This window comes from Manacus candei, unplaced genomic scaffold, assembly GCF_025592945.1.
Source record: "Manacus candei isolate 608988 ecotype Guabito, Panama unplaced genomic scaffold, ASM2559294v1 h1tg000017l, whole genome shotgun sequence".
Classification (NCBI taxonomy): domain Eukaryota; kingdom Metazoa; phylum Chordata; class Aves; order Passeriformes; family Pipridae; genus Manacus; species Manacus candei.
In genome coordinates this window covers 25,619,110-25,645,267 of record NW_026138065.1, presented here as the reverse complement: position 1 = coordinate 25,645,267, position 26,158 = coordinate 25,619,110, and the positions used below count along the sequence as shown (strand labels likewise).

Below are 26,158 nucleotides of genomic sequence, written 5' to 3'. Positions count from 1 at the left end.
ATTCAAATCATTAAGTGGTCACAAAATCCCATGAAAGTCAGAGGGCAGGAATGCATGTCCTGAGACAGTAACCCCAAGTTACAAAATGCATCCCAAAAATTCACCAGTATAAGAGACTATTAGTGAGACTTAAGGAGAAACAGTTACACTTGGCTCCTTCCTCATCATGGTGGCATTACCAACTTCAAGTAGGTGGTGCAACCTGTCATAGGGCAGGCATTAATGAATCTGGCCCCTGGATTAGGATCACCTAATAGCTACTGCCAGGTGGGATAAAGGGCTGAAGGAACATAGCTCAGACATGCATCACTTAAAATGTAGGTACACTAATATTAGTTACTTCATATTCAGCAAGTTATTTTTCTAAACAAAATCTGAAGTGCTGGGTTTAAGCTCCCTGTTACACAAGCTCTCAAGAACCACCAGTTGAATTTGATAAAGCCTCACAAGATTGATCTTGCGTCTGAAGTTATCTCCCACTACTTTAATTTCCCACTGCATTAATTTTTGGCTCTGGTAAGCAAGTTGGCTTTTTGTGTTGCTAATATAAGGTAACCAACTTAAAATAAGGTTTTGTATTTACTCTTGGGAAAACAGCAAGTAAATACAGCTGTTAACATATAAATCTAAAACAAAGACTTAAAAACCAGCTTATCATATACACATTGTAAAGAACTTCACAAAAATAATTCAGAAATTGAGCTGTGGACATATATGCCTTAAAGAGATGTTCAACTTTTGAATATGATTGTTACTGATAAGGAGCCACTTCACATCCATCCCTCCACCCAATACAGTTAAACTCCTCCACAGAATTATGTCCATATGACCACAACTTGTTTCTAGTATTCAAAATCTCAGCTCTAACTGAATTGCCCAAGAAATAGCAGAATTGGTATAGGGAAAAAAAAAAGGAGGTAAACTATTTTAGAAACTGAAGTTTCTTGGCATCAATATAGACACAGAGAGCTAATCACCAACAGGATTCACGTGGCATCTCTAAGAGCACAATTCTCAAAAAGGCCAAGTTTATCCCTAAACTGCAGGTGTATCACTGCACACTGAAATATTGTCATCTGCATACATTCCTGATCACCTCATCTTTCATTAGGATTTCTTCTGCCTTGAACAATTTAACTGCATTGACAGCTAAACTGGGATATTCCTCTACCCAATTCTCTCTTTTTAAAGAACTCAGTATTTAATTTGGGTAGCAAAATCTCTATTTTTGACTTCCCAATATACCTAAGAGAGAAAAAAATTAAGTTCCTTATCAATACTTCAATTCCAGGTTATTAAACAGAAACAACAACAAAAAAATACCTTTTTATGTAAGTGCTTGCAGCACTGTTGACTGATAGGTGAAACAGAATTCTGAAGTACAGGACAAAAGAAGTAGTGAATTATATTGAAATGCATTTATAGCAAGTTTAACAAGGTTGTTATCAAACAGTTGATTTAAGATGTCACTTCTGTCTAAGTCTCCATTGCTCACCTTTTCTATTTCTGTTGTTTGGGGTGCTCCAAGACAAGTCTTCCTTAATTTTTAGTTGATAGCCATGAAGTGCTTGGCATCAAAAGGATGTGATCACATTTCGTCTAGCATAAGTCTTCTCTGTGACAAGCTACTCCATTTAAATAGACTTTACTTTGCACAACCCTGGCAGACAGCATTCATTACTAAAGCTGAGCAAGTTATGAATAATGTGATTTATTCTGTAATTTTTGGCTCTGTGTTCAAGATAGCAAAACAGATAATAATATCTCTATTAATCCTCTTTGGAAATCTTCAGACAAATTCACTCATGTGTTTAGAGCTCACTCAAAACCTCTTGAAAGAAGTTAGCAGCAAATAAGCTCTGCAGGAGTGTTAGCGTAGAGGTAAAATCTGTTCACCACCCACATATCTTCTATGTAACTCATTTCATTATCTGCAAGGGCTATCAAGAAGTGCAGCACATAACTCATTTCCAGACTGGTCAATCAGAATCCTTAAACAAGTTTCAGGGGAAAAATTGAAACCAAATTTTCACAGGACATGATTTCAGCAGTAAATTTCTCCACATGAACTTTCATCAGCAATTGGGAGGGGAATATAGAAAACCCAGTAAGTTTTAAATGTGTGATCCTGTCTAAGTACTGCTTCTGTGAAGAACTTTAACTATTAAAAATGGTACAGAAGTGTGTTTTTTTGGAGTGTACAAACTGAAGTGAATCACATGTGGACTAAGCTCTCAAAAATGTCAGAGGGTGTGACTGAAACAGAAAGGCAGTCAACCAAAAAATGAACACCTACAAACCAAGAAACAAAGTAGCAGAGTGCAAAAGGGTTAAAAAAAAATACTCAAGAAAAATAAAAACTCAACCCCCAAAACACACCAGAAAAACCCAAAGCAATGCACTCCACCACTTATACCATACTAAAAACCCATGAAAACCAAAAATGCTTCCAAATTCAGCACTAAGGAAGAAAGGGAATCTAAATGGTAACAAATTGCTTTCTCTTAGCACTGTAGCTTAGCTAGAGAGTTCGGTTCAACTCCAGACTCTACCTGGTACTATACTCACCAAATTTGCTTTCATGTGGAGCAGCCAGAAATTTTACACCCTTACAAAAAACCCTCAGTACTTCAGCCAAGGTAGCATCCCCAGTGTTTCCCAGATCTGCTCTAAGCATTTAGGCCACGCATTGAAGAGAAAAAGGGAAAGGAAGGCTGGGTACTTTTTAACCAGTATAGCCCATGTGTAATATTTAAAAATCAAGACTAAAAGCAGGCATCATTTAATGTATTTTAATAGCAAACTTACAGGAACAGCACAGAAGACAGACAACATTAAAAACATGTACTTGCATGTAGGACAACTCAGTTAGAAAAGTATAGTGAATGGATGGAATCTACTGTATGATAAAAATGCTACAAACACCATTTAGTTGCCATTGATAAGAAATTTACTTGTTTAAAAAAATCCAAATGCTGGCATTGTCCAGAAAAATTTGACAGGTTTATTTATAATTCTTTTTTTTTTTTATAAAGTTGTTTTGGTGAACAAGTTTCAACAATTCATTTTTCTTTTTTTGACCGCATTTTGATAGTTTTATGTCCCCTCGTTTATATTAAAAATCCACACACAAATGAAAATGGAAAGAAAACTTGCCAATACCCAATTCTGTCCCCTATTTTTCCACTTGCAACCATATACTTAAGGTACCTTTTAACCCCATGGAAAAAATATCTAACGTTCATTACTACCAATAACAGGAAGAAGATTTTGCTTCGAGAATGACAAACCCATCTTGGTGAAGTTTAGGCACGCTCTCCACGTATGCGGCGTGCTAGCTGGATATCTTTTGGCATGATTGTGACACGTTTGGCATGGATAGCACACAGGTTGGTATCTTCAAACAGGCCAACCAAGTAGGCTTCACTTGCCTCCTAGTGTGGAAGAAAAGAGTTAAGAACACTTTGACTCCCTGAGCACCAGGAAAAAAAAAAAAAACAACAAAAAGTAATTAAGAATTAAAAGTACAATGTAACATGGCATGAAGTTTAGGTATCTCTCTTTATTACTCACAAACATCAAAAGTTTTAGATTTTCAAAAATTAAAAGCCTCCATTTTCTTATAAACCATCAAATACACTACGTCAAAGTAGTGTATTGCTGCCATTTGGTGAAGACATCCTCCAGAACACAACTGAGCCAATATTCTTATGGGACTCTCACAAGATAAGGAAGGGGTTATCTTATCAAATGGTTAGTTTGTTTAGGAAATTCTCTTTTCAAAGGCTGGGTTACACTATTTGAGTGACCTGTTTGCTGCCTCTACCAGAGTAAGAGTTACTGAGCATCAGGTGCTGGGGAAAAGAAGAGCAGATATGCCTTCAAACCACACAGTTTGGGCACAGAGCTCTGGCCACAGGATACTGAAGATGTGGTTTAATTCAAAAGTCAAAAATTAGCAGAAAAAAATGAACTGAGAATTACTGGAAATAAAAGAACAACTACTTTAGCTCAGGAACTCCTTGAACCACCAAAAACAGGACTGCAGTCAGAGAAGTACCATTAGACACTTATCCTATTTCTATACTTTCTTCCTGCCTTCCTGTCTATTTGGGGACACAGTACAGGCCCCCACTATCTCAGGTTTTCACCTCACAGCTGTGAGACTCAAGAGGGGCAGCGCCTGGGAGCGCAAGAAGCTCTATCCTGGGAAAACCACAACTCAGGCCATCATGTTTTCCCTGTTACTGAACAACTGTAGACAGGATTCCAAGTCAGACAGATGCTCAGTTGGACCTAATTATTCTGACTCACGTTAAGTTAGCTGCTGTTAAGCCCAGCACAGCAATGTTTACACATTTTTGGGTTGACACAGAATCAATCTCCTAGGAAGCATCTTAGCATGCCAGTATCAGACCAGGACACAGCAAACAGCTGTGAGAAGACAGGAATGTTGGGGGTCACTTATGGAAAGGAGGTTGAGGTCACCCTTTCTAGAATACCTGCAAGAGAACAGGTTGTATGAACCACTTCATTACCAAGAACTGCAAAAATCAACTTACTAGGTTCAAAGACCCTGTTTAAAAACATAGGATTATCTAATATGAAGAGAGAAAAATATTTACTAAGGCAGATGCTGACTGTAGCATTAGTAAGTCATTTCACATGCAGTAGCCCTAACAAAGTTTTGCTAAATCACTACATGAAAAGTTAAGACACTTCACCAAAAAGCCATGTTGGCACAAGTAACATGGTACCCAAGGGGTTAAAAGTTTTTGGGTTTGTTTTTTGGAGGTTTTTTTGCAAATATGCAAGCAGGAAGCCCTAGGAATAATATGTGACAAAGTCCTATACCAACAACTCCTTAGTGCAAAAGCAGGAATGTTCAAACCTGCCTTCTGAAAATGTATTAACTACAAATTTTAATAAGCAGTTCTAGATAAAAAGGCACATAGGTAAACCTCAGGATTTAAGAACTGCCACACAGAATAACTAAAAGCAAAAGCAGCAACTCTGCAAATGCACACAGCCACCTTTTGAAGCTAAGCATGTGCTCAAGTTTATAGGATCTCATGGCATATGTGTTGGCCCTTTATCAAGTGGAAGTCATTAACTAGAAAGAGACCATTTTGCCTGTATGTCAGACAGCCTACAATTACAGATGGGTTCTGGAACAATCTTTCAACAGCTAAAAGAACAGTAAAGACCTATCTTTAATCAGGAGTGTCTTTTTATCATGAGAGGGAAACATTCCCATGATAAGAACTGAGTCTTGCGGGGGGCCCTAACTTCGACTGAGGAATTTGGGGCCAGAAAGAGCAATTAATATTTCACTCTCTGTACACTCTGAATAAGTTATATAACTAATATATTAAAAAAATGTGTTTAGTACCAACTACATCATACAAAAGCACCTATTTCCCTAACTGTGTTTAGATGTGGCTCACCGAGCTGCTTTTCTTTAAAGAGCATTTGAGGACACCAAGGGCTCCGTTAGGACACACCAGAATGAGCTTTACACACCGCTTTCCTCCCAGACTGCAGAGCTTTCAAAGGCAAAGCCTCTAGCAAAGCTCAAGGATGGAGGAAGCACGTTTTTCTTAAGTGTCTTAATAAGATGCACTGGTCTAACTGCTTGAGAGGTGGGGGTTATTTAAAAATAAACCAAGACAGCCCCCCCAAAAAACACATTTACAGCCTTCGTAAGGAGCTGCTGACCTGTCACTGCATTATTTCAGCCTATGGTATCCACAGGCATCACCAGGTCCACTCTGAGCAAGCAAGGCAAGGCTGAGGTGTGCAAACCCCCCCACCCCGGATCAGCCCCGCCCCAGGAGGGGCCCCACCCACCACAGCAGCCCAGCAATCAGGCAGAGCCGAGACTAACCCTGGAAACAGCCCGGCCAATGGGGGTGGGAGGCGGAGCCCTCCTGCACCACCAGCCCCCGGGTCCGGGGGGCTTTGGGGGATGCCTGGCTGCGATGGCACTTCCAGCACTGACTCCTGCCCTCTGAGCCACCCCCGGGCTGCCCACTGCGAGCCCCCTCGGTGAGACTCACCTGCAAAGCACCGATGGCAGCGCTCTGGAAGCGCAGATCTGTCTTGAAGTCCTGAGCAATTTCACGCACCAGACGCTGGAAGGGAAGTTTGCGGATCAAAAGTTCGGTGGACTTTTGATAGCGCCTGATTTCACGCAGAGCCACAGTACCCGGCCTTTTAAAATTAAATAATTAAAAAAAAAATTAAATTATTAGTATTCAAACATATTCTGCATCACTTTAAAAATACAGGTTCACTATCCAGACTAAACTAAGCCCCATACACTTTGTTTTCCCTAGGAGAGTCCAAGCATTACAACACGAAACCAGTTCGTTGGCAAGGGGCCACTGTCTTCTCACCATCAATCTCTGCCAGCCTCCACTGCCCTCAACAGGGATCCCCCAGGTCAGGCAGACTCATGAGGCCCTTGAGCCCTGATTTCCCCGAGAGGTGGACAGCACATGCTGGCTGACACCAACACAGCTCAGTGCAGACGTGGCAAACGGCAAAGCTGTCATGAGTTCAGCTCTACCACAGGTACCCTCACAGCAATCAGCCTGACAGCAAGCACAGTTTTAAGGGAAATCTGAATCTTCTTCCTTACTGTCAATATTCACAGAACTAACAAAAATTTACATTCTGTGTTATATTATCAGTACAAAGTACCCGGCATATTTCCTTGTGTTAAGTTTTGGTGTTAGAATGACAAATTTAGATTAACAGCATACTCTCACAGACACAAAGTCCATCTGTGAAATTAATACCACACTTATTTCTGTGAGAACTTTGTATTTTCCTGCTTCAGCTTAATTATCTTTTTCGCAGTGGATTAATTCTGCCTCACACCTACAGCAACAGACAGAATCACAGAATGGTTCAAGTAGAAAGGGACCACAGTGGGTCATCTGGCCCAACCTCCCTGCTTCAGCAGGGTTCCTCCAGAGCAGGTTTCTCAGGATTGTGTTCAGATGGCTTTTGAGTATCTCCAAGGAAGGAGACTCCTCAACCTCTCTGGGTAAGCTGTTTCAGTGTTCAGTCACCTCCACAGTAAAGTTCTTCCTTACGTTCAGGTGGAAATTCCAGTGCATCAGTTTCTGCCCGTTGCCTCGTGTCCTATTACTTGGCACCACCAAGCAGAGCCTGACTCCATCCTCTTGACACCCTCCCTTCAGATAGTTTTACACATTGCTAAGACCCCCCTCTCAGACTTTTAGATGAAGTCCGCTATTCCAAACTGACTTCTTCCCGATCCACGTTTTCCCCACGAAACACGCAAACCCAACCCAAAGCCACCCTCCAAGCTGAAGCACGGCTGCCGCCATCCCACACCGAGCAAGGACCGGAGAACTCCACGTCGGGAGGGGGCTGCTTTGACAGCTCCGCCGGCGACTCCCGCCCGGCTGCTCGGGCGCCGCTCTTTGGGTCCCGGCGCGTCCGCGGGCCCGCGGCGCCCTCTCGCGGCCGCTCGCCCGCCCTGCAGGGCCCCCGCGCCCGGAGCCGGCCCCGCCGGGGGATCGCGGTACGCGCCCCTAACAATAAACTTGGCGGCCCCGCTGCGGCCTCTAAATAACCACGGGTACGGGATTATAAAAATTAAAAAAAAAAAAACACCAAAAAAACCAAAAAACAACAACGCCGAGCCGGGGTCGCCGCAGTGGCAGGGCGGGGGGAGTTGTCGATTTTGTAGGGACCGGCCGGAAAGGGGCCGATGGTAAACGCCGGGTGTAGGTGCCGTCCCGGGAATTTCTGCTTATTTTTGCGGTAGGCGGGGACCCGCGCTTGTCTTTTTTTTTTTTTTCTGATTATTTTGCCGGCATGCGGGCGGCCCCGGGGGAGCGGGCGCGGAGGGAGCGCGGTGGAGGCGGGGAGAAGCGACCCCCGCCCCGCCGGCCCCGCGGGGAGGAGGGGGGGGTGGTAAAGGAGAGATTTGGTGGGAGGTGTTCCCGGTACCGGCCCGCGGCCGCCTCTGCGCGGCGCTGCGTTACCTGTAGCGGTGCGGCTTCTTCACCCCGCCAGTGGAGGGCGCGCTCTTGCGGGCGGCTTTGGTGGCGAGCTGCTTGCGGGGCGCCTTCCCGCCGGTGGACTTGCGGGCGGTCTGCTTGGTACGGGCCATGCTCCTGCCGACGTCGCTGCCTTACACCTGCCGGGGGGAACGTGGGGAGAGGGGGGAGGCGGGGTGGGGGGTGGTCGCCCCGTTCAGCGTGCGCCCCCCCCGCGGCACCTGCCCCCGGGGCGGGCGGGAGCGCTGCCCCCCGTCCCGCGCAGCGCGACCCTGCCCGGCGAGCCCTGAGCGCCGAGCCCGCCGATAGACGAGCGAAAAAAAAAACCAAACCAACCCAACGCCAAAAAAAAACCCGGCACCAGAAAAGGAAAAAAAAAAAAAATTTAGAAATTAAACGTCTGCCCATCGCGGAATATTAAAATACAGCTTTTTTGCCCACGAATTCAATACCGAGGCGGCGGTGGCTCGAAGACGAGCGAGCCGCGCGGCAGCAGACGCGGAGAGAGGCGGCTGTCGCCTCCCCCCCGCCGGCCGCCCGTCACCTGCCAAGTGTTTGCAAATACCGCCCGGCAAACATCGGGGGGCTGGCACGGACCCGCCGCTCCCACCCGCCGGAAAACCTCCTCCGAACCTGCGGAGCGGAGAAGAGCGGAGCGGCAGCCCCCGCCGGCCCTCCCCGGGCTGCCCGGCGCCGCCCGCCCGCGCTCCCCGACCCGCCGGCGACCGCAGGCAACCCGGCGTTTATCGTGCGAAAAGGAAAGGGGCCGGATAAAGTGGGAGAAAGCAATAAACTTTTTTTTCGGGGGGTTGTTTTCTGGGTGCCCGTCTTTCTCTTTTCTGTGTAACTGCTTCCCCAAGAGCTGCCTCGCTCCCAAGCGCCTCTCACAGGCAAACTCAGCTCCCAGAGCCAGAACAAAATGGAAACAATCACGAAATGCAGCCCTAGTCCTTTTGCAAAGGAGGAAAAAATAAATTGCGAAAAATAACGCCAAAAATATCGCCAGGAACTCCAAACCATGCGGGTGCAGATGCAGGGGGAGGCAGCGGAAAAGTTTGCACTCGAAAACCAAAAAATTGCGTTGCGTTTGGGTCGTTCCTTCGGCGAATTTCTTTCCCTTTTTATTGTTTTTTATGCAATAGGAAAAAAAATATGGTCGGTGACCAGAGAAAAGAGACAAGATGGTGAAGCTGAGCAACAACTGTGGGGAGCAGGGGAAGGAAGGCAGGAGAGTTACCCTGGGCTGGCGAGCGGCTCCTCTTTGCGGCCGCTTCCCAGCCCCGATCCGGGGGATGTCGGGCTGAGGAGGCAGCTAAGGGGCTGGGGAGGCGGCTGGTGGGGGTCTGGAGCGGGGGCGAGGGGAGCAGAGGGGGGCAACGACCGCGCGAAGCGGGGCCGGGGGTGCCGGCGGAGGGAGCCGCTCCGGCTGCGCCGGGAAGGCGGCGCGGCGAGGGCGAACCGGCGCCGCCGCCGCCTCCCGAGCCCCCCAAAAGTTTGTGGGGAGGGTCGGCGGAGGGCGGCGGGTGGGTGTCGGGGCGCAGGGGGGGCGGCGGGCGCGGCGCCAGACTTACCCCGTCCGCTGGGCGAGCGCGGCTGCCGTGCGGGAGGGAGGGATGGAGGGCGGGCGAGCGGGCGGGCGCAGGAGGAGCCGGAGCTGCTGCGGCTGCTGCTGGCGGCGGCTCGGAGCACAATTGAAAGATGGCCGACCCGGGAGGGCCGGCCCCGCGCCCGGCTCCGCCCCCCGCGCGCGCGGCCCCGCCCCCGGCCCGCCCGCCCGCCAATGGCGCACAATGGAGGGAAGGCGCGGCCCCGCCCCCGGCCCCGCCCCCGCCCCGTGTGTACAAACACAAAAGGCACGCCGCGCGCGCCGGGGGATTCCCTGAGCCCCGCGCGCCCTTCCCGCGGGCCGGGAGCGCCCCGGGACACCCCCGTCACGGCAGCCCGGAACCCCCCGGCTCCGCCAGCCCGGACCCCTACCAGCCGCACCCGCCGGGAGCCAGCTGGGCCTGGCTTTAACCCCACCAAAGTATGAGAGGACCCTATCTTTCCTCTGCTGGGTTTTGGGTGGGTTTTTTGGGGAGGTTGGGGTTCACTGGACGGCCAACAGCACTAGGGAAGTGATTGCCCCCCTGTAGTCGGCACTGATGAGGCCACACCTCGAGCGCTGTGTCCAGTTCTGGGCCCTTCAATTCAGGAAAGATGTGGAGGTGCTGGAGCAAGTCCAGACAAAGGTGGTGAAGGGGCTGGAATACAAGTCTTACGAGGAGTGACTGAGGGGCCCAGGGTTGTTCCTGGGGGAGGAGGACGCTCAGGGGTGACATCGCTTTCTACAACTGTCTGAAAGGAGGTTGTAGCCAGGTGGGAGTCAGTCTCTCTTCCTGGCGACCAGCAACAGGACAAGAGGATATAGCCTCAAGCTGCCCTAGAGGAGGTTTAGGTTGGACACTAAGAAGAATTTCTTCACAGAAAAGGTGATTAGGCATTGGAACAGGCTGCCCATGGAAGTGGTGGAGTCACCATCTCTGGAAGTGTTTAAGGAAAGACTGGAGATGGCACTTATGTGCCATGGTCTGGTTGGCCTGGTGGTGTTCAGTCATAGGTTGGATTCGATGATCTGAGAGGTCTTTTCCAACCCAATTGATTCTATGATTGATTCTGTGATTTCTTTCTTTACATAGAAGCAATGCAAAAAATTTGTCCCTGTAAACTGGCCCATCAGAGCCCACCTAGCGAGGATCTGCCATGGAAGTGCCATGCTCCTTCTGCAAAACGAGAGCTGAGCATCAGGAGGAGACTGCTGGGCTTACTTCTGACTCAGAAATGCACCAAAGGCACAATGGTTCACATTGAAAATCTGTTGGGAAAGGAAGAGGAACCACATTCCCCACATTATGGCTGTCAAACTGTTTCAAGTTTGAAATGCAGCTATTCGAAAAGCAACTGTAAGTTTAGCAGAGTCATTGCCGACAGATCCAAACCAGTTGTATCAGCTGCCATGTTGTTTAATGAGAAAATCTACTCTTGCTTTGTTTTCTGTTAGTGTCAGAATCTAAATGCCCTGTGGGAAAGTAACCTGCATTGTAATACAAATGAACAGTCACTTGCAATTTTCTTAACCACATTTCAACTACAGGTTCTCTACTCACACAAAGTGGTGCCACCATCTTGTCTGTCATTTAGGCATCAGAAGGAGCCATATTTGATTTGCAAAGTCTTTATTACGGATGATGATGTAATACACTTCTGTGTGGAGACATCCAAGTTACCTCCAGCAGCAGAAGTGGTTTAGCCATGTGAGCAGAGAAATTCACTTGGGGCTAACCAAACCTGACAAGGAAGAGGGGGTTATCATGGGCAGAACACCCTGCTAAAATAGATATAGTCTGCTTTGGTACTCAGACAAATACAGTGGGCTGCACTACACAGATGGGAGTAGATACACCAGACACACCTCTGACCCAACGGTGACTTTATGGGAGGTGACTGTCAGGAAAAAGAAACCACAAAGCATTTTCTTTATACTTACAGAAGTATTAGTGGAGTGATTTATCTACTAATAGTATTTTATGAGAGAGCAGCACCTTACTGGACAGCTGGAATGAGAACTCAGAGCTGTACAGTATTACAGGATGGAGTATTTGCCAATGCTCTGTAAACACTAAAAGCCAGGCACTGAAACAGGCATCAATTCCCAACATAACACACACGTCATATGATAAGCAGCTGGAAAAGTTAAAAGCCGGCAAGCGCTATAGTTCCCAGCTGCAAGAAGCTGCCCAGAGGTTAATAATCCATAGGTTTTCCCTGTCAGCTTTAGCTCTGCACGGAGGGGAGGAGGGAGAAATGGCGCTTCCACCGCTTCCCTGCTGCTCCCCGCGTCCTTCTCCCGCAGCGAGGAGCTGCTCCCTGGTGTCCCGGCGGCAGCGGGGCCGGGCAGGACCCAGCCCCGAGGTCACCGGCGGGGACCCGGGGCCCCCCCGTGCCGGGGCTGCCGCGAGTGGCACTGGACGTGGCCCCGCCGCCATTGGCGGGAGCGCCCTGGAATTCCATGACGCCAGGCAGGGCGGGGCGCGAGGCTGTCCCGGCCCCGAGCTGCCCCCTCCCACAGCGAGACACTGTTTTCCTCCGGGAAGGTGGGAGCCGATCGAGCCTTCCTGGCTCCTCTTGGACCCCAGCGCCGCTCCCGCCCTGCGCTCTGGATGGTTTAAAGTGCGTACGAAATACCGCAGGCAGGACTACGGTGCACAGCCTGCCCACTGCACCGGAAAGCCCAGAGAAGGAAAAACTATTCCAATATTGCCAGGTTTTGCACCCTCGTTTCATCCTCGCTGATTAATGCCATCAAACCCGTGCTTTTCCGGGGCTGTAGGAACAGTAACGACTCTGGGGCAGCCCTCTGAGCTTTGCCACGAATGCTATTTGTGTGGCCACAGGACAGCGCAGAAAGAGCTGGCCCAACTCTAAAAAGACTCCAGACGTTCGTCTTTCACTGGCAGCACTGATAAGCGTCTGCTCCTCCTTCCCGAGGGCCTTTATCTCTGCAGACCACAGGCATCTTCCACCCTTAGGCGTCCATAAGCGGCCACGAAGGAATCTAACCTAATGAGATTCCACTGGTTTAACCGACAATAACATGCCAAGGACAACTGCAGCACTTCATCCTCACCCAGTGTAACCACTGCTGCTGCGAACGTGTCCAGATTGCTTTGGGAAATAAGATTAGGGTGGAAAGCAGCTGGTGCAGACTGGAGCCAAAGAAGACTCCAGTGATAATGGACAGAAAAAGAGGAACATTCAAATCAGAAGTTGTCAGAGATGTTGTTTAGCACCTCGCACAGAAGGCACTCAGCCCTCATTCAGCAAAAAACCAGGCAGATTTCCACAGCTCATACTTATTTTGCCTGTCCAAGTAGCAGACATTTTTCAAAATACTCTCTTTCACCTTTCCCTTGTTGGGAAACACTCTCTCTCCCACCTTGCCCAGGAGACTCCGGGCAGAGGAAGACAGACTTTTTTCCTGTTAGTTGGGATTAGTTGCAACTCAGTCAATACAGCTGAAAATACTGTTTCAAAATGGTTACTGGGAAAAAAAATAAACCACAATGTTTCTTTAGAGCTAAGGCTTCAAGCTCAAGTCCTTTCCAAATAGCTTCTAGCCAGCTTCGAAGGCTGGTGTAAGGCACTGGCCCCGTTGGCCAAAGAGCTACCAGATCAACCCCAGTAACATCACAGACTGCAGGAAGATCTACAAACAACTGTAGCAGCTGCTTCCCTTTGCAACAGCACAGATTACAAGCCCCAGAACAAAACACAGCAAAGCAGATAAACTTGCCTTTTTTCGAGGTTACCCGGACCAAAAAAAAAAACAACCAAAAACAACAACAACAAAAAAAAACCCAACCAAGAAAAAAAAAAAGTGAGTCCAGAGTGTGATTGGTTTTTAAGCAAAATTTGCAGGTATCTTCGAGAATCATTTCAAAAAGGCTTCCCATTACAAGAGACATTTATGATTTATCACCAAATTCCAAACGGTCTCTGGTCAAAGAAGAAATATTTCTTTCCTATCCCTCCCAAAAGCATAAACTAAATATCCAAATTACTTAGGATTACTTAGTCTACTTCTATCTCAACAGATAAAGGGGAAGTGGGTGTTATTAATTTTATGTAAAAAGCTACTCAGACATTTCACTAAGGGAAGGAGTATAAGACTATTTATCTGCAACCTTCACCTGACTCCTACTTTCATTCATCTTCTCCCAGACACAATTCTCCCTTCCTGTTGTCAATCAGATCCATCTCTCTTCTCTAACTAATCAAACCTCCAACCACTCTTCGCACTCCAGATCTGCATGTTCACACAGCCTTAGCTCCCAGCCTGATGGCCATTTTATGATTTCATATTCCCTACACACCTCCTCGATTCAATGTAGTTGCTCAGACAGTTGCATTTTTCTCTGCTTTCTTTTTGGTCGTATCCCTGTGTTTCATCATCTTGATTCTGATGCCAAACGGTCCCCACCTTCCCCTAGTTTTTCAGCCAGTCCCAGTCCCATACCTGCTGTGTTTCCTTCTGCAGCTCCCAGGCTGGACAGCCTTTCCTAGCCAATTTCAATTCCATCCTTAAAAAACACTGGACTATGTTGCCTCATCCTCACTCCAGTCCTGGCAGGCCTGCCACCCAGTTTCTGGTTGTGGCTGCTATACACTTACAACTTCTTCTGGAAATTAAAGTAAAATGTCAGTACAAAATGCTCACAAGCTTTAAAACTATCTTCCTCCTAAAGTGTATTTTGACAGAATTAAAATATTTTTAGCCTTAACTGAGTATTAACTGTAAATTTTGGTGCAGGTTTAAATGTATTCTTTAATAATCATCCACATAAAACATGAAAATACACCATTTCCAGTATTTTTACTAGGAAGTTACCAGGGGTGTGAATCATTGGCACTCATTAAAGAAAGTACAAGTCATCTAAAACTTTAAAATTATTTACAATAATTTTGTCTCTGTGTAAATAGCTTTCTATCAGTATTTGTTTTGAAGCTTTCTATGTCATGAATTTGTATACCACAGCAGTTACCACATTGTAACAGCAGCCATTGAAATGCACAGTTGTTTGATATGCTGGGTTGCCTATTACATCATGCAGGACACTTATCTATCCTCTGGAATATTTATACTCTCTGTCAATATAGAGACCAAAAATACACCAGCCAAAACTAGCAGCTGTATAGTACACCTATCTTTAGAGATTGGTACCTACTGGAAATGCAGATAAGAAGTTATGTAGAAGTAGTAGACACAGCTTTTTCCTCACTTTTACTCTCTTTTAATCATGTGTTTTGCCTTTTGCAGTTCTCTGAAATACTTCACATATATAAGACATTAGAGCCCCACTGTTTAAAGAAAACTCTATAACATATGTTTACTTTTAAGCAGCTCTCAGGTCCCAAGGACCTCAGTAGAAGATACGCAGCCTTCGATTCACGCACGTGCTGAAGTGTCTCCCTGAAAACTGATCCCTAAGGAAAGTCCCCTGTCTAAATTATAAGGAAAGAGTATATGTGCCACGTGAGAAAAAATCCATGGGTTCTTCAGGAAGGTTTAAAAGAGACAACTACTTTAAAATGCAAAATTATCAGTCCTTTTCACACTCTGAGCATCACATATGTGCAGGTGATTCAGAACAATCTATTTTGGAGACAAACTGCATTTCTCTAATGTCTCATAATCCAAGAGCAGTGAATCTGGGGTTTTTTCCTCCAAAAAAACCCCAGACTCCTCTTCTTCTTTTTGTTTTTTGTAAATTAACACTGTTTCAATGGAAAGTTTTTCCAAAAGGAATTTCAAGGACAAAGTTCTAAGAGAGTGAAAATAAACCTATGATAGCTCTGAGAATAAGATCCAGGACTCCTAGATTTTGCTTCTCTTTTTTGGACTACCACTATTTTTTAGGAGGCTTCATGAGTTTGACTCAGCCTCCACCTTTGTGGATCCTCTCCTGTGAAGAGTTACCAAGCTCTTAGTTTCTCTGAGTATATACCTGCTTTCATATATGGACTCCTGGCTCTAATTCCCTATGTATCATCCAGGATTCTCTTATTGTAATCTCATTTGTATGGCCTGTTATTAATATGCACTGCTGGAACTCATCTCTCATCCTTCTAATAAGGTCCTACAGAACATGAAGGAGTAAATAACATTACATAAAGTAGCACTAATTCTTTCTTTTCCATGGCCTAGTGAGTTTCTTCTGGTGGAAAGAGTCATAAAAAAACCCTGTATGAGCATCCTATAATGACATCCTGAAGCTCCACTCGTGTTCCAATCTTGTTTGCTTATTTGTGTGTTCATAATAGCCTTTAAAATATGCATAATATTTTAGTATACTTTCTAATAGAAAGTAAAAAAAAATCCTATTACCTTTTACAGAATGGAAGTTAAAAATATCTTTAATTGCTTGATATAGAGCTAAGAACAGTTCCTGGTACATATGATGCATTGTAGCTGTAACCAGAGTCTTCATTTTTTTCTTATCAGCTTTGAAGGGCTTGCATGCAACAGTTCAATATCTTAAGGTGGAGACAGGACTTGCAATATTACACAAAAAACCCCTGTATTCCTATTATACTGACACTATAAAAATCCCCAACAGAAACAGAGGTAGTTTTTTTAAACAGTCGTACTTTATTTTATATTATGTTTTATTTGGCATGACCCCCTTGCTTAATACTGGACAACCAACTTCTCATTTGTTTCAATGTATGGGGATGATAAAGGAAAATGACAAGAAAAATAGCCCTGCATGTTTACACAGTCACAAACCTCCCCTTGTCAGGAGAACTTCAGCTTCTTAATGACTTCTAAGCTTATGCCTTTTCTTCTTCCATTTCTCAGAACAGTATCATGCTATTTTTCTTAGACAGATACTCCCAGTTTGGAGTGCACTAAAGGGTTAAATGAAACAGAAACCATGTCCTAGCATGAGATAGGGAATAGGGTACAACAGATAATTGTGAGGTTATTGTACAGCCTTGCCAAAGACTAGGAATTATATGATACGACAAGGAGTATCTGTGATTTTTTAGATAAAGTATCAGCAAATGTCATAATGTATTTCAGAGACAGGATAGGAAATTTAATTATAAGAATGTGTCTAAGGCATTGGGTGAAAGGACTGGCAGACAAGTAAAAAGAAAAGGGAGTTTATTCTCTGTAATGATAATACAAGAATCTGAAATTTACTGTACCTGTCTTAGTTTGCATTGACAGACACATTTCAAGTGGGCTTTTGCAGCATTTTCTGCAGCACAGGGAAGAGCAATTGTTCTGGGGAATATTTCTTCTTAAAGTTACAGTACAGTAAAATTATTTAACTCATTTTAGCTCTCCTCGATCTTCACACATGGCTAAGTTATCATAACAACATTTTTCTGTCTTTTGAAGCATTGTATTGTACTGTGGAAGGAACTGGGTGGCCTGTGGGTTTCCTCCTAATGGAGACTACTGTAAAATCTTTTATTTCCAGTACTTCTGTGTTGATAGATTCATTGAAGTTGCCAAGGAGAAACAATGAACACAAGCTCTAATTGGTTCCCAAATAAGATCCCTAGTACTACTACTACAGTGACTTACTCTGAGCTCCTGTTGTAGAAGAATTTCAGCATGCTGATTTGCCCCAAGACTCACACATGCTGGAAAATAACTCCCTGCAGGCTTGCACTAGGGAGGGGAAAAAAAAGGCTCACTCTTTCCCACCACCCATTAGGCTCCCATTGGCTTCATTTTGCAGTGCTTTTCTTGTAAAGGATGCCTTTTTATGTACTGATGTAGTATCTAGCCCATGCTGACACTGCCTTGAAAGGCTCTATGAGCCACTATACTTGACAGAACTAAACCAGTAATATTATTTATTTCATTTCTTTGCTCAGTGGGGTAATCTCATGAGATATGAATCTCTTCTTCATGAGGGCCCTGGGGATAGCAGGCAGAATGAAACTTAGCCATGCTTAAGTATAATGCAAACAGCACAGATCAAAGTACTCAGGCTCCAACAGCAAGGAGCAGACCAAAATATCGGGTATGACACCCAATAACTTAATTTATTTGGGACAATACTCTGTAGGCTGGTTGCTTTCAAAATAGATCTGCTTCTTCCTCATAAAAGTATAAGATTGTCTTGAAATGCCATTGATGCTTCACAAGCCTCATTTGTGACAGTCAGCTGAGGAAGGGTCTCAGAAATGAAAACACTCTTCTGAGGTCTGACTCCAAGACAGTTGTGAAGTGTTCTGACATGTCCCATCTCTCTTAGCAAGTACTCCCAAATCTCAAAACCCACTTTCTGGAGAAAGTGGTCTCCTGAGAGCAGAAAAGGGAAAGAGAAGATGGAGTAGCAGACATTATATCTTAAAGCATCAGCAAAGAACATGAAGTTATTTTCAGTCTTAGGAGACTGTGGAGCTTTGGGAGTTTTTAAAGAAATGAAAGCTTTCTATTTTCCTAACATTCTTTTTAAGTTAAACACTCTGTAGACTATACTTTACTGTACCACATTTTTAGATTATTTTTCTTCATTTCTCCTTCTCAGACTCACAACTCTCAAGGCATCTCGGTGTGAAAACTGCAGTTGCTATTGAGAATAGGCTTCGTATTAGTGCTACTCATTAGTTTCCTAATGCTTAGAAACTTCTGCAACACAATTCATGTTCAAGCCTAATAAAGAATACTTTGTCCTGACTACTCAATGTTGAATATGTACAATCCCAGCTGAGAATAAAAGGACTCACAGATATTCACCCCTTCTGAAAGTCAGGCCTAGTATGCCTCTGACTACATACCCAAGTGTGGGCATCCCTCTTAGGGGCTATTTTTAAAAAACTCATTTAAAAATGCCCACATAGCTGCTTTCACATCACAAAGAAGAGAGCGCTATAGCCAGAATTAGAAGTTCCTGACTCCCAAACACGCTCTGACCACACATCTCATGTGTCAGAGAAGAGGGCCGGAAGCGAGGGTGCAAAGGAACGATGTGGCAATAGGTAGTTCCTTCTGATCAAACGGTGCCTGTCAAGCCTCACTCTCTTTGTGGGTACTGCAAAGCTGCTTTCATGGGGCCCAGCTGCCTTAAAGGACTCCAGTGATCGCTAGTGCATGAGAAGGATTTGTCAGGCAGCACCGGTTCTTCATATATGACTTGTATGTCTTAGCTGCTGACAAAATTCCCTCTGAAGTTTTACAGTGAGCTTGGGGAGTTCTAGTAAAAGCCCCAAATCCCTGCAGACAGGTGATAACATCAAAATCTCACCTTTTGTTTTTGAATTCCAGAGAAAGTGTCAGGCAGTTGTGTTTGCAGGCACAAGCTTGATCCCCTAACAACTCAAAACCCATCAAAACAAACAAGCAACAGAAGGTAAATGAGAGTGCACAAATTTAGCATGTGCTAACATTGCATGATTCTGGCAAATCTTATGTTCTGTGGGGACTCACTACAATTTTTGCATGCTAAGTCTTGGCACTTAGACTTACAGTGTACAACTGATGTTAAAACACAAGCCACAACCTGGGCAACCGAAGTGGAGAACATCAGTTGGATTTAACGTGGACAGCAGGGCAGGGATTTCAGGACAGAGGAAGAGAAGCAGCACTGCTTGAAACCTCAGCAACAAAGAATCACAGGAAAAGCTGCCAGCCTGTTTCCCCTGGACTACAAGGCTTTCAAGCACAGCTTCCACACTGGCACTGTGTCCCACATCCAACAGAGGGGTTGTGCTTATGCAGGATAAATCCCCCACTGTGAGAGGGACTAATTTATCAGATGCTACTGAAGCTGACATTACACACTTCATTCCATCTTGAAGTTACACCCTTCAGCCCAGCCCTGACCCACAATGGACAGCTAGCATTCTTGGGAGCCACTGTCATTTCCCACCTCCAAAAAGCACACAGCACCCTTCTCCCCTGGTTCCCTGAAGAACAAGCTGGCTGTCTGGCTCTCCTAAATTTTGGGATGTGGCTCAGAGGGCCAGGAAGATAGCTCATCCCACATCTGCAATATTTAAGATTCTTGGTTATGATAACCACAAGATCATTTGTAGAATCTTTACAGGCAAAAGGCCACCAGAACAAACCAGGAGTGAACACACGTCGGTGCCATGCACAGTTCTACAGACTCGAGACATGGTACAAGTGGCACGAAGGCTTCTCCTGACAAAATGTTCCCGTCACTTCCTGATACAAAAGAACATCAGGGAGGAAAAAACCCAAAAAACCAACAAAACAACCATCATCAAACAGATTTTTCCAACTGTGACTTTTATATACTGTCAAGACTTCTTCATAGCCCCGCTCTGAGAAACAACCAATCTGGCATATTCTGACACCGACATCACTTCTAGGCCAGAGCCCAAGTCAGACAGGAACACGAAGGAACAAACGCACAGCTGTATCCTCCTCGTGTTGCTAATATTGAAATATAACCATGTGAGGACATGATTTTTCCAGGCCTCACACACATATGACTTAAGAGAGATCCTCAAGGGGCAGAGTGTGCCGTATTACAAATTCCTCATAGATGACACATAATTACCTCTATTTTGGAAAGGATTAGAAGAAACACTGGAGGGGAGTCCAACCAGCGGCATTCCTTAAACATCATACTAGCAATTTCATTTCAATTGCATGGGAGCAAAAAGATGTTGCACAAACAAAAAGGCAAATTATTCCAATATTGAGTCAACAAGAAGCTACACACGTCTGTGATGCTATAAGGTCATTATTCTCCAACTCAAACTAACCATATAAAACAAACAAACAAAAAAAAACCCTCAAAAAACCCAGAAAAACCCACAAAACAAAACAAAACCCCAAGCACTTTCCCTAAAAAATATTTGTGTGATTTCTTCTAAAAGAAACAAACACAGATCTGCATCTGTTATTACTCATTTGTAGGTCCTCTGTAAGCTCCCTGCCCAAGGAGGTAAATATTACTATTATGGGAATGTTGTCTAAGTGGGGCTTATATGAAGCAGTCAAAAGGAAACCACGTCAAACTCAGCACCCAAAGAATGAGGCCTCTCCACACTACAGACTGGATCCTTAACTTATGACATTTCTCCCTCAAGCCAATGAAAATTTACCCTAGCTGAGGATCTGACTCATAACATTTTATCAAACAATCACTGGCACGATCTGCTTTAAACAGTATTTTTGAACACCAACAACATGCTAACCACGTTATCTCCACTGAACATAACTCAAAATGAGGGCTTACCCACTTGAGGTACTCTGCTTCAAGTCTGCCTTTTTAGACCCGCCCTGTGTGCTCTCCCTTTTGTTGCTGTCCTCCTTTCCTCTTTCAGTTCCTTTGTAGAATACCCTCAGGTAAACCGAAAGCAAGCAGATGTGGGTGGGGTAATATAATGTGGGATCTCCTCCCAACTACTGGAAATGCAACTTCAGTTATAGTAAGGAACATTTCCAAATCAACTTCCATCTCAGTTGACAAATAAATGAGGATACTTGATCTTTTTTTTTCCCCCTTCAGCTGATCATTTCAAGAGTGTAGCTTTGGTGCAGGAGCTTCAAATTATTGCAAACAGTGTCACGATGGGATAACAAGTTCATATTGCAAAGCCATGGAACGTTCACTCTCTCCTGTTTCTTAAAAACTTTAGGGGTGAGGAGTCTGATAGACAATAGAGATCTACTATGTGGATAATACACATCTTGTACCACACGCTCACTCTTAACTTTGGATTTTTGTGAAGTTGCCAAACATACAGATGCCAATCAGGAAACTAGAACCAGTCCTTGCACAGAGATTAAGTAATTCAGCACAGTGTCTCTGCAAGCTGTAATTAAAAGCAGTTAGCTTCATTACAGAGAGAGCAAAAGTAAAGAGGCAGAGATCTATTTTTGGTATTGTTTTCCTGTAAAATATACTGTACACTACAACTGACCCATTCACCACTCTTCAGCTGTATTCAGTTAAAATTAACCAGAACAGACCAAATCCAGGCATTGAGGCAAATCAGAGAAAACACAAGGTTAAAGAAATCTTAGATCCTGAAGTATTAACTTCCGCGATATCGCCTAGGTGTCTAATTAGTCAATTCATTTCAAATTATTGCTGCCAAATTTCAAATTACTATTAACAACACTAACAAGGCTGATTGTGCTGATGATACTTATGGCCAAACAAGGAGGGACCTGAGTTTCTCAGGTTCATTACATATATATGTACAGAGCAGTGCGTGTTCATTCCCTGAAAGAACTCACAGTTTACATATCCCTGCATAGGATGGATTCAAACATACTAAACACGAGAAAGGGACCAATATGAGAGTAAAATTGGTTTTAGAATTATTTTAAAACCTTGATTATCTCTAAGCATCTGCACAACTAACAACTGTGGGCTATAAGAATAATAAAATATAGTTACTCATCAGAGACTTGTTAGGAGATTGATATCTAGGCATTCACTGTGAGACAATAAGTATATTTAACAGTAGCTATTGTATTAATACAAACGTAGTGTAAGTAACATTTGTATTTCTCCCCCCCCCGCTCCCAACCCGGTATCAGGTATCTTAACACACTCTCTCTACCCATTGCACTGATGACACAGAAACTGGAGCAGATGACTACTCATATTTGGCAGGAAACTGCACTTGCAAATATCAACTTAGATTCATTACAGTTAATCATAGTTTTGTCAAACAATATGATGTCATAGTATCTGAAGTAAAAAATGCCCCTTCTTGTCATACAACCTCTTAGTTATTGTCCTAAGAACATGCACACATGGGTTTCTTTTATTTCTGTCCTGATCCTTCATGTAAAAATATTACAAAAGCATGTAACACATTTAAGTCTTGGAAATACATTATTTGGAATTTACCCTCTGGGTTATCATTAAAATGTAGAAGAAAATATATCCAGAGGAGCCAGTTCCATATATATATATGATAATACATGACCGACTGCCTAGCAGACAAAAGCACCACTCTTAAAAGACATGTTTTCAAATTTTGGAAGTGACTTCAGTGGACAAAATTTACCTCTCTTGCTATCTCTGCACACTTAGAATATTCTAAAAGGAACATATACACATTTGTTCCATACTTCTAGCAAAGTCTTTCATCCTTTCTCTTGCCTATATATGGGACCATTTTTGGAAGCAAGAAACACTGATTTCTTAACAGAGCAACTTTTGGCCCATCTTTGCTGATCTTGGCACCTCGTGAACAACTGGTTTTGTGTTCTTCACTCCCCCAGGTATCTTTCATGTGCAGATTAGAAGTCAAGGGCCAATGAGTACCTTATTCTTTCTTCATGTTGGTCATGTATACTGTGATCTTGGTCTTGACAGACTATTAAAAAGCACAGTAAAGCACTGGTACTACTATTAAAATGGAATATACTCGAGGAAACAAAAAGCTTGAATGAATGAATGAATGAATGAATGAATGCAGTGTTATGACAGTTACACATCTGATGGTTCCAGATAGAAAGACTCAAAAAACTGTGTTCCATGTTAAACCAAGTAATAGATTTTAAACAGATCATAGCCTGGTCTCCCACACCGCATACTGCAGGACACAGAACCACACCCAAAATCTCAGACATCACACACATGGATATCAGGATGAAATAGAAAAAGGATGAGTGGTCTCATCTCTTAAATTATGTCAAGATAGCAGGAAGTTTTAAATTCTAGTCTTGATCCTTCCACTGACTTGAGAAGGTAGTATAACCAGTTTGCCTGAGTGTCACCATTTAAATAGTCAGAGTACTTACTTATCCCACAAGGATACTGTCAGGTTTAATTAATTATGTCTGTGAAATCCTGTCTAAATGAAAAGTGGCAAGCATGATTTATTAACTAAGTCTAAAACACCACTGCAGAATCAGAGAGTGATCATTGTTTTATCAAGAGAATAACATTTCTCATAAAATATATTTCAAATGGGAAATTATAATAACAGCCCTTTTGACTTATTTAGACGTTTCTGTGAGGAGCGATGCAATAGACTTCTGATGAGTTCTAGGAATAGAAGTGTAATCAAGAACAAGAGATACAGGAACACTCACCCACTGACATTAACGTGGCACCAGCTAAACGGCATTGCATAAATCATGAGAGTGGGGACTGTATATCCAGCACTGCTGTAGGGCAGAGCTGAAAGAAAACTACTCCTCTGCCTATTAAATGTCTCTTGCTTGTAGTCTGACTATGTGCACAAGTCTCCTACGTGTAACCAACCAAATAGAGACCCCAGCACCAGCGAGAGCACAGCATTAGTAGCATAAAACTACCTGTAAGGTGGTGATGTATGATCTACAGAGGGCCTGATTTATGTCAGTATGACTCCACTGCTGCCAGCTCTCCTGCTCACAGGTGTATCACAGCTCTAATCTGCAGGCGGAATCCAAGCGTCAGAGTTCGGAATGGCAAGTAGCTGTCGTTGATGTACATCTCTCAGGGTGCAGAGGGGCCTCTTTTTTGGTCCTCTTTTCACCATGATGATACAAAAAAACCCACAGATAAAAGAGTAGACTGAAACATTCAGAGACCTGTGAATTACCCTGATTCAGCACATCCACTGGACAGTCCTGCGGCCCAACTCTTTCCTGGACAACTCCGCCTATTTGGCCTGTACTGGCAAGCTCCACACTCTCGGTGCCAGGAGCAGGAGTTTCAGAGGAGGAAATGATTCATGACCTCAGAATGTAAGTGAAATCCCACAGATGTAAGAAAATACCTATTCATCTGCATATATATATGTGCATACCTCACATTTGCCAACTACATTTCAACCAGATACTGCAAATAAATAAAACCACCCCAAATCGAGTAGAATTTGGCATCAGGTGGGATGCCACAGACATGACATGTGATTATAAATGAAACAAGCAGTACCACGTGACTTAAACTACAATGTCAACTGAATTTGGGCCCAATCCAACAAAAAATAACCACAGCTTTTCCGGGCTACAGATACATCAGGTTTGAAAGGCTGCACTGTGTCAACACGACATGTAATTTGGAAATGTCAACTTGCTATAGAAAATAAAGGCAGTAAGGGATTGTCTATACTGGGTCAGAATCGTTTACTAAAATATTTTAGCTAAAATTATTATAATGTAAGAAACTGTGGGTGACTTGATTTGTGAGTTGGCCAAGGTAAAGGTATGGGAAGATCCCCTTAATTAAATTATTACTCATTTGTTTACACTTGCAAGTGAAGTCCCCATTTCAAGTCATGCCTCTGCCTCTTTGTTTCCCAGCATCCTCCTTATTATCACATCAACTTAAGACAGCCATGCACAAGAGCCACTTATCCATGCTGGCACAGGCCTGGCCAAGCAGCACAGCTCTCCAGCAAGCTCAAAGGGTGGGACAGTCACACCACCGAACTTCCTGGAACAGCCAAGCAGCTCAGACACAAACCCCATCTTTCTAAAACAGTGTCCATGCTTAAGAACTGGGTTTAGCTGCAGGCTCTGACACAGGAGCCTGTCTCACTTGTTAACAGGGGGTTTTCAGGGTACCAGGTGCCCCCCCCGGCAGGGGAGCCCCCACCTTGCGGGGGGAGCAAACCTGAAGAGGGCAGATGACACCATGAGCAATAGTCCTTGCCCATGTTCCTACTAAACAAAAAGGCACTGCAGGTAACACTGTTATTTGGAAATACAGTGACATGTATTTCATGCTGCAGATCTCAGGGTAGTCCAACCACATCTTTGGTAGTGTTTGAAACAGTTCCCACCAGAGATAGCTGGCAGCAACTAGCCTTCAAATATCCTCTAGATGGATATGCTGAAAACATGGAGGAGATTTGAAGCTACCGAAGAATGCAATGGTTGCACTGACTGGATCACCATCTGTAAACATACGCTGTAAACACACTTTCCTGGAGAGGTAGAGGTGTGACTTTTTTTCACAACCAATTCTTCAGTCTCCTGCATACAGGTAGTTACCATACGTCATGAAGAGCTGACTGTGGCCTCCTGCTCCAGATCCTCTTTCACCCCAATTTAAATTTTATGTGACTATGTAATCAAATCATAGAATCATAGAAAGGTGCGAGTTGAAAGGGATCTTAAAAGATCATCTAGTTCCAACCCCCCCTGCCATGAGCAGGGATAATACCTACTAGATCAGGTTGCTCAGAGCCCCATCCAACCAGGTCTTGAACTCTTCCTGTGATGGAGCATCCACAACTTTTCTGGGCAACCTGTTCCAGTGCCTCACCACCCTTTGTATAAAGAACTCCTTCCTAACATCTAATCTAGATCTCTTCTCTGTCAGTTTAAACCCGTTCCCCCTCATCCTATCACTACAAGCCCACGTAAAAAGTCCCTTCTGTCTTTTTTGTAAACCCCCTTTAAGTACTGGAAGGCCACAATGAGCCTTCTCTTCTCCCGGCTGAACAACCCCAATTCTCTCAGCCTGTCTTCATTGGAGAGGTGCTCTGGCCCCCTTGAGCATCTTCCTGGCCCTCTGCTGGAACTGATCCAATAGACCCACGTCTTTTTCTGTGCTGGGGGCCCCCGACCTGGATGCAACACTCCAGGTGGGGTCTCACCAAAGTGGAACAGAAGGGCAGAACCC

General features: G+C 44.4%; 1 protein-coding gene and 1 long non-coding RNA gene across 2 annotated transcripts; one reads left to right on the top strand and one right to left on the bottom strand.

Annotated features, from left to right (window-relative positions):
• Positions 1 to 2,778: 2,778 nt before the first annotated feature.
• Positions 2,779 to 9,762, bottom strand: LOC127469290 (histone H3.3A). The gene is made up of 4 exons (XM_051783435.1): positions 9,611 to 9,762; positions 8,025 to 8,179; positions 6,060 to 6,213; positions 2,779 to 3,434 (listed from the first exon to the last, which is right to left on the bottom strand). Exons 2-4 carry the CDS (start codon positions 8,150 to 8,152, stop codon positions 3,306 to 3,308), a joined length of 411 nt encoding a protein of 136 aa, XP_051639395.1. The 5' UTR covers positions 8,153 to 8,179; positions 9,611 to 9,762; the 3' UTR covers positions 2,779 to 3,305.
• Positions 9,763 to 9,893: 131 nt separating this feature from the next.
• LOC127469295 (uncharacterized) lies at positions 9,894 to 15,443 on the top strand. Its single transcript, XR_007903924.1, has 3 exons — positions 9,894 to 10,065; positions 10,718 to 10,981; positions 14,980 to 15,443. It is a non-coding gene; the product is annotated as an uncharacterized LOC127469295 (long non-coding RNA).
• Positions 15,444 to 26,158: the final 10,715 nt, after the last annotated feature.